General features: G+C 44.4%; 1 protein-coding gene across 4 annotated transcripts in view; it reads left to right on the top strand.

Moving 5' to 3' along the window:
• Positions 1-16,677, top strand: part of Flnb (filamin B) — a 143,484-nt gene that overhangs the window by 87,225 nt on the left and 39,582 nt on the right. For all 4 annotated transcript variants that reach the window (XM_057770284.1, XM_057770283.1, XM_057770285.1 and 1 more), the window contains exons 19-25: positions 4,946-5,063; positions 7,733-7,995; positions 8,889-9,486; positions 10,263-10,436; positions 12,200-12,362; positions 13,060-13,220; positions 15,583-15,750. In XM_057770284.1, the coding sequence (XP_057626267.1) occupies positions 4,946-5,063; positions 7,733-7,995; positions 8,889-9,486; positions 10,263-10,436; positions 12,200-12,362; positions 13,060-13,220; positions 15,583-15,750 (1,645 nt within the window). The remainder of the gene's footprint in view (positions 1-4,945; positions 5,064-7,732; positions 7,996-8,888; positions 9,487-10,262; positions 10,437-12,199; positions 12,363-13,059; positions 13,221-15,582; positions 15,751-16,677) is intronic.

The raw sequence follows: 16,677 nt of genomic DNA, 5'->3' as shown, positions 1-16,677 counted from the left end.
AATACATGAACCTATAAAAACTATTCTCATGCAAACCTCCACACCAAGGTAGGATAGCATGTCCTGCATGCATCTTCCCATCCCCAGGCCCAAGGACTAGACCTAGTGCTGTAGGTGTTCCCTTAGCTCAGGCTTCTTATTAACTCTTATAACTTATATTAGCCCATAGTACTTGTCTGTGTTAGCTGTGTGGCTTGGTACCTTTTTCAGCAAGACAGTCACATCTTGCTTGATCTGTGTCTGGCTTCCTGATGACTACAGGCTGAACCTTTCTTCTTCTCAGAATTCTCCTGTTCTTGTTGCCCCACCTCTACTTCCTGCCTGGCTGCTGGCCAATCAGCATTTTATTAAACAAATACAAGAAACAAATCTTTACAGGGTAAAACCATTGTTCCACAGCAAACCCCCCCCCTTTTTTTTTCAAAACAAGAACTCTGAATTGAATCTTCCATGTTTAGCTTTCTTCCTGATCATTATCCATACAACTTGTAACTAACCCTCTAAACAAAGAAAAACATCCATAATCCATTTTGGGGGGAAATGTGGGCATAGTTTTCCAGGATACTTCTGCTGATTGGGGGTGCTGATAATCTTATGGGGACCTAAAGAAAACCGTATGGTCAAGTTCTGAATGGAATATTCTGTGAGGCTTGATTATCTCAGCCAACAGTTTTGAAACTGTTCTGGATGCAGAACTCAAAGGAAACTCCAACAGAGGTCCTCTGAAATGTTGGAACATCTGGACTCTGCTCCTATTGGAGATTCTTCAGGGTGTCTTCCTTGATCAAACCTGATTTTTCTTAGCCCAGAATGAATCCACAACCTCTCATTTCCTTTGGAAACAAAAGCAAAAACCTCTTCTCCAAATTAACATACATTTTGACTTAAATTTTTAAGTCAAAGCATTTTCAAAGTATACATATGTTGGATTAATCCAGCAGCATTTATAATTAAATATCTTTTAGCAGCTTTTGTTCCTTCCTCAGCCATCAAACAATTTAAAGACAACACAATAACATACAGCATCCAGACCCTCTGTGTATTTTTCATCTTTATGTGGCTTTATTTTAAACTCTATTTCTTTTGTTTTTATTTTTAATTTTTGGCTTTTTGAGACAGGTTTCTTTGTGTATCTTTGCTGTCCTGGAACTCACTCTGTAGACCAGGCTATCCTTGAACTCACAGAGATCTGTGTGCCTCTGCCTCCTAAGTGTTGGGATTAAAGGTATGTGCCACCACACCCAATACTCACTTTCTTTTTTATTTTAAGGACTTGATCCTTTTTCTTTTCTCTCCCAAGTCTACATATATTTTTAAACACATTGTAAACCATTTAGAGGTTTTCTTTATTTGAGTCTTTATTGTACATCTCTCTTTTTCTGACCACATGAATCTTTAATTTACTAAGCAATATGACTAGGATTAAAGCCGTGCTTTGATGGCTGGATCCAGCCCATTCTTTAGCTTTCTGAGAGTCTAGCCTCATGGCAGAGGTACTGACTGGAATCATGTTTATTGCCACAACACTATAGAGTTTCAAGGTCCCTGACACCACCAAGAAGCAAGCTGTCGGCAATTCATAAACACCATTTAAGTGTTTGGTGGCAGGGCCTCTTTTAAAAAGCTGCAAATTTTTGCAGCTAAAGCTGAGTCAGGAAGTCTCTCTTAAATGAGATGCACTTGCCTCTAGCAAAGAGAGCAAACCCAAGAAATTGCTGCTACCAAGAAGCCATGCTTAACACTGTTATTTTGTGTCTAGAAATTACTCCCCAGGCTCTCTCAGGTTTTCTGTGGATGCAGTTGTCTACACGTTGGACACCATTTGTTGATTAGGAGCTAAATGAAGAAAGGGCAAATGATTGTGTGCCTGTATTCACAAGCATAACTGGCCTAGGAACATTATAATCTGGCAGAGGAGTTGAGATACACAGCCTGTATCTCATTCCTGGGAGGAACCCAAAGCACCCCAGAGTAGGTGAAGGAAGGTGTACCAGTAGGCTTTGCTGTGGGCTAAAGTTACGATTCCCAGGCCATTCAGAGTGCTGTTCCCTGTGTGGAGAAAGGGGCATGCTTTGGGAGCTAATGGCCACAGGCATGCCTTCTTACGATGAATTTTTGGAGCTGCTAGGCAGCTGTTGATGTATGTGGAGAGGCATGGGTATATCAAGGACTAGATTATGGAATTCCTCCTCAGAATGCAGGTCATACTTCTGAGGAGCTAAAGTCCTATATGCCTTGACTGCTATCTTCTGTTCTGTGTTAGTCTCTGAATGACAGTTTGCAGGGACTTGCCTGCAGTGGACAATTAACGCGAATGGTTGGATATGTCCGTTATGATACAGTTTTGTCTTCAAGGAGTGGGCATGGTAGGTGGGACTTCAGGATTCTCCCAGAGGTCACAGAGAGCCCCAGTCTTGCCCAGTGACATTGCTTGTCTGCAGTCTCTTAGTCTCAAGTGGCTTAGACTTCTCACCCAGACCTCCTGCTGTGTTGTGTCAGGGTTAAGCCATGGTGGTGGTGGTGGTGATGGTTTCTCTCAGGAGACTCTGAAGTGGAGGAGCCTGTAGAAGGCTCTGCTGCTCTGTCTTGTAAGCTGTCACGTCTGTGTCTTACTACTGTGGGATATTTTGTTTGTTTTTCTAGAATAAAGGTCGGATCTCAGAAGCATGTAGGGAGGAACAGAAAAAACTTTTGCAGGCAGCTACACCTTGGTATAGCACACAGGTGGTCACTGCCTTAGACAGTCCTAGGGGGCCGGGAAGGTACTGTTTGTTCTTAGCTTGGCCTCCAAAGAAACTGAAAATGCTTAGGAATTGGAAGTGTAAGTCTCCAAGACTACCCACACCCACCCCTTAAGATTGTTTAAGGCAAAGTTCATTTCCTATCTGAGTTGTGCTTTGCTTTTGCGAGTGGAAATGAAGCATACTTTGTTTTATGAGCTGGGCGGGCTTAACAGGAAGGGGACTTTTCTCTTACTCTAGCACTTTAAGGATGTGACCAGAAAACATACTGGGGTGTCGAGAGCTTTATTACTAAGGTCCCTAGTTAGCCTTGAGGCCTCACCCCCAAAGGAGTTTGAAGCTAATGGGAAATGGAGGCTCAGGAGAACTGACATTGTTGGGAATATTGCAGCGACTGCATAACAAACCCGTGTTTCTTTAGGCGTTAGAGGAGACCTTTCTTCTCCCTTGGCTGGCTCCCAGCTGTGTTGAATTTGACCTATGCACATTTTAGCATGAAATGTTAGACCCTTAAGGTAGGCCAGTTGGTTTTGTGCACCGAATTAAGACTCCTGGAAAATAGTTATTCCCCCTTCATTGATGCAGCCATCCCTCCTCCCCTTGGCTCTCTTTCCCTTCTTTAGTTACAGAAAGAATGTGAGAAAATATACATCCAGCCAAAAGCTACACCCTTTTAACACTTGACTGGTGACAGCTTTTAGGAGGGCCTGTGTGCCAGAGAGCCTGGATTGTCTGGGGACTCTTCTCGCTCTTCTACATACTTGGTTATTCCTGGATGTAGAGGCACATGTGGTGAGAGGAAGCCAGCAGTGAGTTGGCTCAGGACCTGTGGACAGAGAACAAAAACTGCATGGTTGTGCTGTGTGTGCCTCTGCAGCCACCAGGGCTTCCAGCAAGGGAACCCGCCAGTCTTCCAGTACAGTATGCCTTCACACAGCTTTTCTTTCCGTCACTCTAATTCTGGTGAAGTAGTAGTTAGTGTCTATGTGCTGATCTAAGGATGCTCCTATGTATGGCCCAGTGTCCCAAAAACTGATTGCCAAGTATTGAAAGAACTGGTTCTCTTGGTTTAGAGGCTCCAGGTCCAATGCTGTACATGGCTGAGGTTGGCTTGTGTCATGGTGCGCGGTGCTCTGGCAAAGCCAAGAAGTAAAGGTTTGGGTTCCATGGTGTGAATCCAGCATGAGGTTACCAAGTGTGTGTGATAGGAGCATGTTCCATCACCTCTCTGAACAAGGAAGGTCTTCTTGAAAAGAAGGTGGTAACAAGAACTACTCCTTAAGACTGTTTTGTGATTTCTTTGTTCCTTCCTTCCTTCCTCCCTCCCTTCCTTCTTTCCTTCTTTGTTTTTGGTTTTTTGAGACAGGGTTTCTCCGTGTAACAGTTTTGGCTATCCTGGAACTCTCTTTGTAGACCAGGCTGGCCTCAGACTCACAGAGATCCACCTGCCTGTGCCTCCAGAATGCAGGAGTTAAAGGTGTGTGCCACCACCAACCTGGCTCTATTTTGTGATTTTTTTTTTTTTTTTTTTTTTTTTTTTTTTTTTTTGGTTTTTTGAGACAGGGTTTCTCTGTGGTTTTGGAGCCTGTCCTGGAACTAGCTCTTGTAGACCAGGTTGGTCTCGAACTCACAGAGATCCACCTGCCTCTGCCTCCCGAGTGCTGGGATTAAAGGCGTGCGCCACCACCGCCCGGCCTATTTTGTGATTTTTGAATTGAGGAAATACATGAAAGTTCATAGCACGGGCCTGGCATTAATTCCCAGCTTATTGTCTCTGTTCCTAGATGCTTTTATTTTTTTTTTTATTGTTCTTGCCATGTGTTCCAAAGCTTAGAGAAGTATTTAAGATGTTTTCTGAAGCCACTAAGAGTCAAATTGTACCTATAGCTCGGTTGGTAGAATACTTGCCTGGCATACATGAAGCCATAGGTTAGATCCCCAACATTGCATTAACTAGGTGTCGTACCATACACTTATAATCATGGAGGATCGAAAGTTAGAGGAGCCTCTGCTGTATAGCAAGTTCAGAGCCAGCCTGGCATATATGAGAAACAAGAAAAATTAATTAAAAAAAAAAAAGAAAAATTAATTAAACTTGGTTAATGAATTCAAGCTCACTATGGCCTTGGGAGGAATGAAGGTTCTGGAGGGCAGTTTAGTGCGAAGTGCACTAACGTGTAATCCTTTTCTCCCTTTCATTTCAGGGTAACATGCAGGTTTTGGTGACGTACGGTGGTGATCCCATTCCTAAGAGTCCTTTCACCGTGGGTGTTGCTGCTCCACTGGATCTGAGCAAGATAAAAATCAATGGACTAGAAAACAGTAAGTGTCTAATAAGATCACTGGCAACCGGCAGCTGTGACTACTATTACATGGAGTTTTCAGAAAGACTGATTCTGTCTTAGAGAGATGTTGCAGTAGACATACTTAGGTTTGAATGAGAGCTGTGCTCTTCTGCGACATGTGTGCCACTTACACATACCAGGTTTAGACTCATGGCAGTATTCTAAAAAAATTAAATGAGGTAATAATACAGAAAATGTAGTCAGCTCTCCGTAACTGCTGATGTTACCACAGGAAGTTTTCATAAAGAGAGAAGCTAAAGAATGTTATTTTTGGATGAGAGTCACACTGTGCCAACCATCTTGGGCATCTGAATTACATTAAGGTCAATGGTTATGCATAGAAATCAACTTCTTGGCACTTAGAAACCATAACCTTCCCCTTCTGTTTTCCCCCTTTAGCTTGGTATGTATCTTACGTCATTTTATATTGTTATAAAAACATTATAACATCATTTTATTTTTGTTAAAATTTAAAAGTTGGGTTTTGTTTGGTTTTTTTTATGGTACTGAAGCTATAGAGAGCCCAGGCAGGGCCTTGTACATGCTAGGCAAGCACCCTGTCATTGAGCTGGATTTCCAGCCCTTTAATGTTTTCTATCGTTGTTGTTGTTGTTGTTATGGAAAACTTCAAACATAAAGAGAATAGTACAGTATGAGTACCAACATGCTTACTTATGCTCACTTGGCTTCCACACACACTCTTAAAGTAATTATATTCGAGGAATATATAAGCCCATTTTTTTCATCAGGCAGCTCTTACATAAGTGTCTGATCTTTTGACATTGCAAAATGATGTTACCATTTACAGAATTCACTTTCATGACCCATACAGTTGAGGTTTTGTTGTTGTTGTTGTTGTTGTTATTGTTTTTAGTCTCAATGTTTTTTAAGTGAGGTTAATGATTTTGGTATCTGTCCTAGGCAGAATGTGGCTGCATATAACCTGCAAGTTGATGGCTGGATATGCCCGATCCTGCTTGCTACAGTTAACCAAAGTTCTGAGAGTTAGCTGATGCATTTTAAAAACATCTTTGGGTTTTAAATAAGGTCTTGCATATTACTTTCACACCCTCCTGCATCTATCCATATAGATGTATCCAGAGAAAACACTTGGTAGTATCTATTTTGCATTGAAGTTATCCTGTCCTGCCTATAGACTTTGTCCTGTGCTACTCGTTGAGATCAGTGATACATTTTGGAAGTCATGATGCAATTCAGTCTTCATTAGTATTAACTGCTTGGAGAGTCCCAAACTGGATATCCCTCAGCGTTGTATGCTCACATGATTTCAGGACACCTAGTCAGTGGGACAAGTCTGCATACCTGGTGTGTGTACGCCAGACTAACCTCCTCCGAGAGTCCCGTAAAGTCCCAACTGGCCTTCAGTGAGAACCTTCATTGGTTGTGTCCTGCGTGCACTTTTGTACTAGGCTAGCTCACATTCTGGAAGCTGTTAAGTGAGTCTCTGCTGGCTTTTGTGGCTGGGACAAAAGGCTGTCAGCATGCGACAGCCACTACTCAGATACTTCATATGTTCCCTTTGTTCTTCTTTTCCTGGGTCATCAAGTTTTGACTGCAGGAAAGGAAAAACATGGAAAGCCTCTGCCCTGTTGGGACATAGAACTTGTGGGCTGCTGTGCTGGCCCTGGCAGGCGCCTCCATGTCCCCAGAGTTAAGATTTGCCTGATTGAGGCAGGGTCCTATATGGCCAGTGCTTTTGTTTTGGTTGAAACCCTTTCCTTGTTTCTGTCAAAACAACACCTGGGGTTCCTACAGCCTTGCCTTGTAAAGACTGTTTCAAGATTTATTTTCATTATTTTAAAATTTAATTATGTGTATGGGGCATTACATGCACATGAGTACAGGTGCCTGTGCAGTCTGGAAGACATTGTCCATCTCCTGGAGCTGTAATTACAGGCATCTGTGGACTGCCTTGTGTGGGGGCTGGGAACTCCAGTTTCTGCAAGAGCAGTCTGTGCTTCTAACCATTGAGGTTACCTTCTTTAATATGCAAGAGTTTGCTATGTGACCCAAAGACCTGACCAGCTATGTGACTTCTGCCTTCTTGTGGGTGGGGATGGTAGTAGGGTTGAATTTTCTGTCAGGAGTTAAAAATATTGACTTATTAAGGGTGAGTTTCCATGTAAGATTATTACCATAAGGAAGTGAAGAAGCGGGCAGTGCTGGATTGTACTGTAATTATAATCTATCATCAAAGCAGACCATGGGGTTAGATAAATTTGATTCCTAGCTTTGTGATCTGCTAGATATGTTATCCTAGAAAAGTTAATTAACCTCAGAGCCTCAGTTTCCCTGTCTGTAAAGGCCACTTGTTCTTAATAAACAACCCATAGAACTAGTATGTACATAGGAGACCATGTACAATATTTGTGACTGACATGGAAATTGTGTTTAGTAAATGCCTGTTATTGTCAGTGCTAGTGACGCACTGTGTTGTGCGTATGCCAGTTGTTGAGGCTTAAATGTTGTTGTATTACTCTTGCTTCTCCTCCTTACATCAGTCATTATTTCCTGTGGCAACTGAGGTAGAAGCCCGTGTCCAGTGTGTTACCTTTACCTTGTTCTCGCTTTCTTTGCTGCTGACAGGGAGCAGCTCATCACTTCACCTTGTCTCCCTTTCCACAGGAGTTGAGGTTGGGAAGGATCAGGAATTTGCCATTGACACTAAGGGGGCAGGAGGCCAGGGCAAGCTGGATGTGACAATCCTGAGCCCTTCTCGGAAGGTTGTGCCGTGCCTGGTAGCACCAGTGGCCGGCAAGGAGAGCAGTACAGCCAAATTCATCCCTCGGGAGGAGGGGCTGTTTGCTGTAGACGTCACCTATGATGGACACCCAGTGCCTGGAAGCCCCTATACTGTGGAGGCCTCACTACCACCAGATCCCACCAAGGTCAGTTTGGGTGTTGCCCTATTGTTGCCAGAGATGATTTGGAGTACTACCTGAGAAAGATACGGGAAAGTCTCTCTGATGTATGTGAACTCTCAATGGCTGACAGACATTCTGCAATTCAGGGTGCCTGGTTCCCTTAACAGTTGAACCATCCTCTCCTGTTTCCTCTGTTTGCAAAACTCAGGTGAGAGAGTCCTTTATGTGTTGGTTAGCGTAACAATGTACATAGCCAGTAGTCAGCCCATAGGGATAGGCAAGAATGTAACGGCCTCAGCCCAGTGTCCATTACACAGATGGAGTTCATCCTACAGAACCTATCCTAGCAGACAAAAGTATGTTATCCTTAGTCCTAGTCTTCTCCATTCAAATGACTTGGGGATATTTCCAGTGGTCCGAAAGGCACGAATTCTATAGTTATCTCTTCCAAAACACAGTTTTATTATGTAAGATTTATTGATGGATCTGTAGCAACCCAAACTGCTATACCTTCTTGAAGCCCCAACCAAGCAAACGTGTGTGTGTGTGTGTGTGTGTGTGTGTGTGTGTGTGTGTGTGTTAGTCAAGATGTTAGGGTCTCACATCCAACCCTGTGGTTCAGAAGAGGCAGGGCAAAGTATGAAGCATTAGGGCAGACCTACCACCTTACCACTAGTCCTATGCTAAGGACTCTTTCTATCCTACCTGTTCTTTTGAGAGGCTGGATTGCATTCTTGGACCCTGACTGATGCATGTATTAATGTGTGCATGTACATGACCACCAACCCCAGGGCTATGGGATATTTAACTGATGTGTGCTTTTATGTGATTTGCGGTCACAAGTGTTAGAAATATGGCTGACTGGGTAGCCATAGCAGCTATAGATAGGATTTGACTTTTATTCTTTGTTCAAACAGGTGAAGGCCCATGGTCCTGGCTTGGAAGGAGGTCTTGTAGGCAAGCCTGCTGAGTTCACCATTGACACCAAAGGAGCCGGAACTGGAGGTTTGGGTCTAACCGTGGAAGGTCCATGTGAGGCCAAAATCGAATGCTCCGACAATGGTGATGGCACCTGCTCCGTCTCTTACCTTCCCACAAAACCTGGAGAATATTTTGTCAACATTCTCTTTGAGGAAGTCCACATTCCTGGCTCTCCCTTCAAAGCTGACATTGAAATGCCATTTGACCCCTCTAAGGTTGTGGCATCAGGACCAGGTCTAGAACATGGGAAGGCGGGTGAAGCCGGACTTCTTACTGTTGACTGTTCAGAAGCAGGGCCCGGGACTCTGGGCCTGGAAGCTGTCTCAGACTCAGGGGCGAAAGCTGAAGTTTCTATCCAGAACAACAAAGATGGTACCTACGCGGTGACCTATGTACCCCTGACAGCTGGCATGTACACTCTGACCATGAAGTATGGTGGTGAGCTTGTACCACATTTCCCCACCCGGGTCAAGGTGGAGCCCGCCATAGACACTAGTGGAATCAAAGCCTTTGGACCAGGCATAGAAGGAAAGGGTGAGTCTCCAGAACAAACTCCACTAGCTGCCAGGGGTCAGGTTCTCACCTATAGCCTCTGCCTCGTGGGGGTAAGGGAACAATAAAGGAAAACGGGGCTCGCATTGTTTCCAGAGGTTGCACTCCACCAAGTCCCCATTTTTTTGTTTCTCCCTGGTAGATGAGCTAGCATTCTCTGATTTCCAGTTTGTGTGGAAAAGCCAAAAATCTTTGTTAATATTTTTGTCATGTCACTGGGACTTAGTTGGAGTTACATGATGTAAAATGTGTTAATAATATACAGAGGGCGGAGCTAGTCTGTCTTTGCCCATGTCCTGGGTCACTACCTTTGTTTTCGTTTTGGGACAGGGTCTCATTATGTAGCCTAGGCTGGTCTTGCACTCACAACTCCCTTGTTTCATGCTTTTGAGTGGCTAAAATTCCAGGCATGCACCGCTGCACCTGGCCTAATCCTCATCTTTGTGTGAGCAGTTTTGTTTCGCTTGGCCAAGTCTACCTTGACTTTCACAATCTGCGAAACCACTCTTAGAACACCGAATTTTACCTAATGTATTCCAGAGTGTGAATCTTCACGGGGTGGGGTCGGGGAGTCCTGTTTGGGCCCAAGGTTACACTTTTGTTTTTGTTTTTCAAGACAGGGTTTCTTTGTGGAGCTCTTGTTGTCTTGGAACTAGCTCTGTAGACCAGGCTGGCCTCAAACTCAGAGATCCTCCTGCCTCTGCCTTGCATGTGCCATCACTGCCCAGTAACGTTCTTACTATGTGATTGTTCAACAGATGTGTTTCGGGAGGCCACAACAGACTTCATGATCGACTCAAGGTCCTTGACCCAGGTTGGAGGTGACCACATCAAAGCTCACATTGCCAACCCCTCAGGGGCTTCCACTGAGTGCTTTGTCAAGGACAATGCTGATGGGACCTACCAGGTAGAATACACACCGTTTGAGAAAGGTGAGCCCTCCTCTCTGTGGCAATGACTCTTGTTCTGTGTGAGCTATGTTGGCCATTTGTTTAGCCAAGTCTACCACCTACCCTTGTACCTGACCCATTTTATTCAACCTGCCTCAGCAGAGAACAATGCACGTTACTTAGAAATGGAAAAGATACCCTCCCCAGAGGGGCCAGTGGCTATTCGATGCCTGCTTTATTGGCTATGGTGGTTTGAAAGAAAATGGCCCCCAAAGGGAGTGGCACTATTAGGAGGTGTGGCCTTGTTGGAGTAGGTGTGTCCTTGGTAGAGGAAGTGTGTCACTGTGGAGACAGGCTTTGAGGTCTCATATATGCTCAAGCCACGCCCAGTGTCTCAAACCACTTCCTGTTGCCTGTGAGTCAAGATGTAAGAACTCTCAGTTCCCTCTCTTCATGCTACCTTGCTTCCTGCCATGACGGAAAATAATGGCCTAAACCTCTGAACTGTAAGTGAACCACCACAATTAAATGTTTTCCTTTTTAAGAGTTGTGGTCATGGTGTCTCTTGGCAGCAATGGAAACCCTAATTAAACACTAGCTTTATGTTATATGTCGCTAAGCCCCAGCTCCGCCTGAGCAGATTGTTAGCATTTAACAATGTATCATTTGTGTACATTTTTTTTACAATTTTTTTTTAATCAGAAACTCATAAAGAGAAAAGGAAAGCACTTCTATCCCCTTTCTTGAATATATGATCCCATAAATATTCTATCCAACTTTCTTCAGATATTTGTAGATGCCTGGCTTTTCTATTTCCTGAATTTCCTGTGGTCTTTTAATGCCTGGATAGTGTTTTCTCAAATCAGAATAATCTGTCTAGGTTAACTGCGTTAAATACAAATTTAGTGCTCTTTTCAAGGTAGACATAGGTAGTTTGTATATTTAATATACAAATAATCTGTGGGGAGATAGAGGCAGATGGATTTCTGTGAGCTTAAGGTCAGCCTGGTCTACAGAGTGAGTTCCAGGACAGCCAGGGCTGTTATACAGAGAAAGCCTGGGGGGGGGGGGGGGGGGGAGATTATACTAATATTACCATTTTCTTTTCTTTTTTTTTTTTTTTTTTTTTTTTTTTTTTTTGGTTTTTCGAGACAGGGTTTCTCTGTGGTTTTTGGAGCCTGCCCTGGAACTAGCTCTTGTAGACCAGGCTGGTCTCGAACTCACAGAGATCCTCTGCCTCCCAAGTGCTGGGATTAAAGGCGTGCGCCACCACCACCCGGCCATTTTCTTTTTTAAAAGTGTGATTGTGTGAGTGCACACATGCGTGCGAGTTCGTGTATGCACATGCCCATGGAGGGCATTACAATCCCTTGAGCTGGAGTTAGAACTGATTGCTGATCGTAAGCCAACTAATGTAGGAGCTGGGAACTTTGCTAGGTCCACAGCGGGAACAATAATACATGCTTTTTGTTTCTTTGTTTTGGTTTTTGGTTTTGGTTTTTTGGGACATAGTTTCTCTGTGTAACAATCCTGGCTATCTTGGAACTCTCTCTGTAGGCCAGGCTGGCCTCGAATTCCCTGATACCCACCTACCAAGTGCTGGGGTTAAAGGCGTGCACCACCACTGCCCGGTGAAATGTGTGCTCTTAACCACTGAGCCACTGGTCTCCAGCCCTGTGTTGCTATGTTCTTCATCTACTCTTTTCAAATAGTAGTTGGTGTGCTATCTATAAAATATTAGATAAAAGCTCAAAGTAGTGACATTGTCTACAAGTACCATTTGTTGTTTGTTTGTGTTTGGACAGGTTCCCATGTAGTGGAGGTGACATACGATGATGTGCCGATCCCAAACAGTCCCTTCAAAGTGGCTGTAACTGAAGGCTGCCAGCCATCCCGGGTCCATGCCCAAGGTCCTGGATTGAAAGAAGCCTTTACAAACAAATCTAATGTCTTCACAGTGGTAACCAGGTAGGCAGTGATCTGGGATCAGAGTATTGATCCCTATGTAGTTAACCCAGAAAGAAAACAACAACAAAAAAGAGGTTCGTAAGTCTGAGACAGGAGAATTGCTCTAAGTTTGAGACCAGTCTGAGCTACAGAATGAGACCCTGTCTGTCTCAGGGGAGGAAAAAAGTTGTAGCTTTGCCCTACTTATGTGTCATGGTCTTTCAACTTCTGGTAAGATGCATTTTTAAAGACGTATTAAATGTTTTCTTGTGTCGAGATTGATGTTACAGAGAATGACCAAGTATACCTAAAAGTATACCAGAAATAATAATAATCAAGATGCCAAGCACACTAAGACTATAGCTAACCCTATATGTAAATGAAATATTCAAGACATTCCATTATATTAACTCCAAAGGGATATGATTGTAGATCAGTGGTAAAAACACAGGCTCAGTACTCTAACGTGCATCCCTGTGTTGTATTGGTTATTGTACCCTGTGAAATAAACAGTAAATACCGTTGAAGGCTAAGCCTGGGAAGGAGGAGTCAAGACTGGATATAGACTCTCTATGAAACTTCTGAGAAATCCTGGCCTGGAAGATATTGCCACATTGCTTGAGTCAGGTTAAGGAAATAGAATCATTGATAAAGGTTTTTTGGAGTGAATTCTGGCATGGACTGTTCACACTTCACCCTCCGCCTCTTGTCTTTCCAGAGGGGCAGGAATTGGTGGGCTAGGCATAACTGTCGAGGGGCCATCAGAGTCGAAGATAAACTGCAGGGACAACAAGGATGGCAGCTGCAGCGCTGAGTACGTCCCCTTCGCTCCGGGGGATTATGACGTTAATATCACGTATGGAGGTGTCCACATCCCCGGTAAGCCACTCCTTGGGCGATGGTTCAAAGAATAAATGATGTCAGATGAAAACATAAATGCTAGATAGTAGTTACTCCTGGAGTAACTACTATCTAGCATTTATGCAGCTAAATTCTGTGCTAACAGGAAGCAGGTGAATGGGGAGAAGGGACAGAGTAGGGCTGTAAGGTCCTCTTTGGTGCCTTGCCTCAGGGCAATGCTTGTGAAAGACTTGAGCCTGAGAATGAGCAGGAGGTGGCCTCCAGGGGAAGCGACAGTGTCTTGCACCAGGCAGCTGATTCTGCTGACTTCTGTGTGCCTCTGCTATAGGGGCAGTGGTGCTGCCTTGGCTTTGGGAAAGTACTTTGAAATTCCCCTGCATTAGGGAGTAAGAGTTTGGGTCCATCAGTGAGCACTAAGCAAATGATTCTAACAACAAAAAAGATGCACCTGGGCCTCTCCCATTGAGGAGATGGTGGCTCTTTATGCATCTGATTCTGTCTCTTCCCAGAGCTGAATCAGTTTCCCCTGAACTCTAAAACTGTCCCAGACAGAGGCACTTAGTGTAAGACATTGCTTGTCTTAGTGTAGCCAAGATAACTTCTGAGACCTGAAATATCCAATGACCTACCAGCTTCTTGTTTGCTTTCCTGGGTATTTGGATGATTAAATATGGGTTGTTTTTTCTGGACTCATACAAACCTCTGGCAGATTTTTATTTTTTTGTTTTGAGACAGAACCTCAGACTTGGAATCTTTCTGCCTCTTACATGCTAGGTGGTGATACTGTTTTAAATAGACTGTCCCATCTTACCTATAATAACTTACTGGTTTCTTGTGGTGAGCCAACTGTGGTCTTTTGGTGGAAGCTGCCTGGATCACTTGATTAATTGGGATCCTTGAAGGGTTGTGGTCAATTGGTGATGTTTACCTGGAACAGAGAATAGGATGTTGGCAAAGATAATATATCTGAACATGTTAGACCATCGCATACTGCTACAAAGCTACTCTCAAGTTGAGTTCACACAGTTTCCAGCTGAGGTTCTGACTTAACTGATTAGCCTCAGAGATAGTCTCTTGTTGCTTGTTAACACTGGAGTTCCCAGTTATCACTCCCAATACAACACTCTTTTGTTGCCTAACCCCAGCATGGAAGGCGTTGCTCACCTTCGCTAGGGTCTCAGTTCTTCATGTATTTATAACCCCTAATTTTGCAAAGTGGAAGCTTTCTGAGATCCAGAGCAGAAACATTTATTTCCATGGCAGGCATCTGGCAGTTGACCTGCCTTTTGAAACGCGAAGGACACATGTTTTGCATGTGGCAAATGATACTCGGAGCTCTTTGACCATAGCCTTGACAACCTGAGGTTGCTGGGGACAGTGGCACTCCTGCTATGTGAGAAGACCTGTTGGCAATACTGGCTCTTCTGCACTTGTTGCTTTTTAATGCTTCACTTACAAATCTTTATTTCCCTGGATTCAGCGTGTCTTACCAGTCTTTACAACGGACATTATTAAAAAGTGGAAGATCCTCAGGTTTTCCCAACAGTCATTCCTGCAGCATACCATAGCTTAACCTTAAAGAAATAGGCTTTACCAGAGGAGCATGGAACCGAGCAACCATGCATGCTCGGAAGGCACTGGCTTATGTAGGAGGGAAAGAGGTTGGGTGTGGGTTGTGAGGCCTACCTGCTCTGCTCTTCTGTATATACTCCTGCCACTAAGCTGCTTGCCCCCATTCTCCAAGAGCCTTTCTTCTCCTCCTCCTCTATGCCTCTGCCCCACTCTTCACTCCTGTGCTTTTCAGGTTCTGTCTCCTCCCAGAGCTTATTGTCAATCTCCCCTGAACCCCAGAACTGCCCCTAACCAGCAGCACTTAGTGTAAGGTGTCTTGTCTTAGTGTCAGGCTGCTTAGTCAAGATAACTCCCGAGAGTTGAAATATCCAGGAGCTGAGAGTATCATGTTTGCTTTCCTGGGAATTCCCCCAAGGGTAGCTTCTCCTGTGTGGTAGCTGCTTCCTCTTACATCATAGCACTGATTTTACTGGAAAGCTTTTTCTGGTCTCTTGCAGACCAAATTCATTGTCTCCTACATGTTCTGCCTTGTATGCCTGCCAACTGATGCCACACAGGATGTCAGAAGAATGCTCTCTCGTTGCCCTACTTTGGCTTCCTGAAAGGCTCATGAGGCCCCAGATCCCGTGTCCACATGTGCTTAGTGCTGCATGGCAGATATGGGAATAACTGGTCGCATAGCTGCCCCCACTGTAAGGCAGGCTGAACTGACTGAGGTGTATACGGTCGCTGTCCGGTAGAGCAACAGTATGACTACACAGGGTGCTATTTCGATTGCTTCATGCTCAGAATCCTGTGACTCTTACAGGCAGCCCCTTCAAAGTTCCTGCCAAAGATGTTGTGGATCCCAGCAAGGTCAAAGTTGCTGGCCCTGGTCTGGGCTCTGGTGTTCGAGCTCGCGTCCTGCAGTCCTTCACAGTGGACAGCAGCAAGGCTGGCCTAGCTCCATTGGAAGTAAGGGTCCTGGGCCCAAGAGGTGAGTCTGCATCCTGTCTGCCACCCACATTCACCCACCATGGGTCAAGACAACTATGACCCAGAGGAGGTGCTTTCTTAGGAGATTGCTCATGAATTTTATAGTCCATTTCTCAGTTAATTCATCATTCTACATTCTAGCTAGCCCGCAGACGAGCCTGCTTAAAAGTTGGTGTATTATCCTAAGTCCATTTCTCCTGTTAATAATGTAGTCCTATGTTTCTTTTTATAATTTAACTTCTTCACTTCCAATGCTGAAAGCAAAACCCTGGGCCTTACCCACGCCACACAAGTATCCTATCAGTGAGCTACATCCTAGGCTTTGGTTTTCCAAGATTGCGGTCTAACTAAGTAACCCAGACTGGCTTTGACCTTTGATATCCTCCTACCTCTGCTTGCTGAGTACTGGAACTTGGGGCATGTGCATAATAACTTCACTTTCCCAGGTAGCTTGTTGAAGGAAGAGCTGTGTGGACTTTAACATGCACTGTTCACAGGGCTGCACCATTACCTGCTCAGCGTGTATGAGGTGCCCAGGGGTTCGTCTGGGTGTGGACAGGAGGTAGGGTTTGGAGGTGATCCATCCCTGTGAGGTGCTCAGTGTTGCTGTGGAATATACCAGAATCTTGGGGAGGGATATAGCTTTGTCATTTTCTCAACTTCCCGGAGAGAGGGTGTCTTGGGGAATGGGTTTTGTTGGCAGTTGGCCCACACTGCTGAAAATCTGTAATTAAGGTTTCTGGGGACAACCCTGAGCTACTGAAGCCTGCTGCTGTATTTCATCCAACATTTAACACATATCTTATTTTCCATATAAATTAGTGTGCCTGACTTCTTAATGTAGGTTTCTCTTCTGTGATGTGTTTGTGGCTTCCAGAAGTAGTGAGCTGAGGTTTCTTCCTTTGAAGGGAAACCTCCTTAGTGGAGT

Source organism: Chionomys nivalis, chromosome 5 (assembly GCF_950005125.1).
Source record: "Chionomys nivalis chromosome 5, mChiNiv1.1, whole genome shotgun sequence".
Taxonomy (NCBI): Eukaryota; Metazoa; Chordata; class Mammalia; order Rodentia; family Cricetidae; genus Chionomys; species Chionomys nivalis.
Note: the sequence above shows the minus strand (reverse complement) of the source record. Positions and strands in the feature narration are given on the sequence as shown.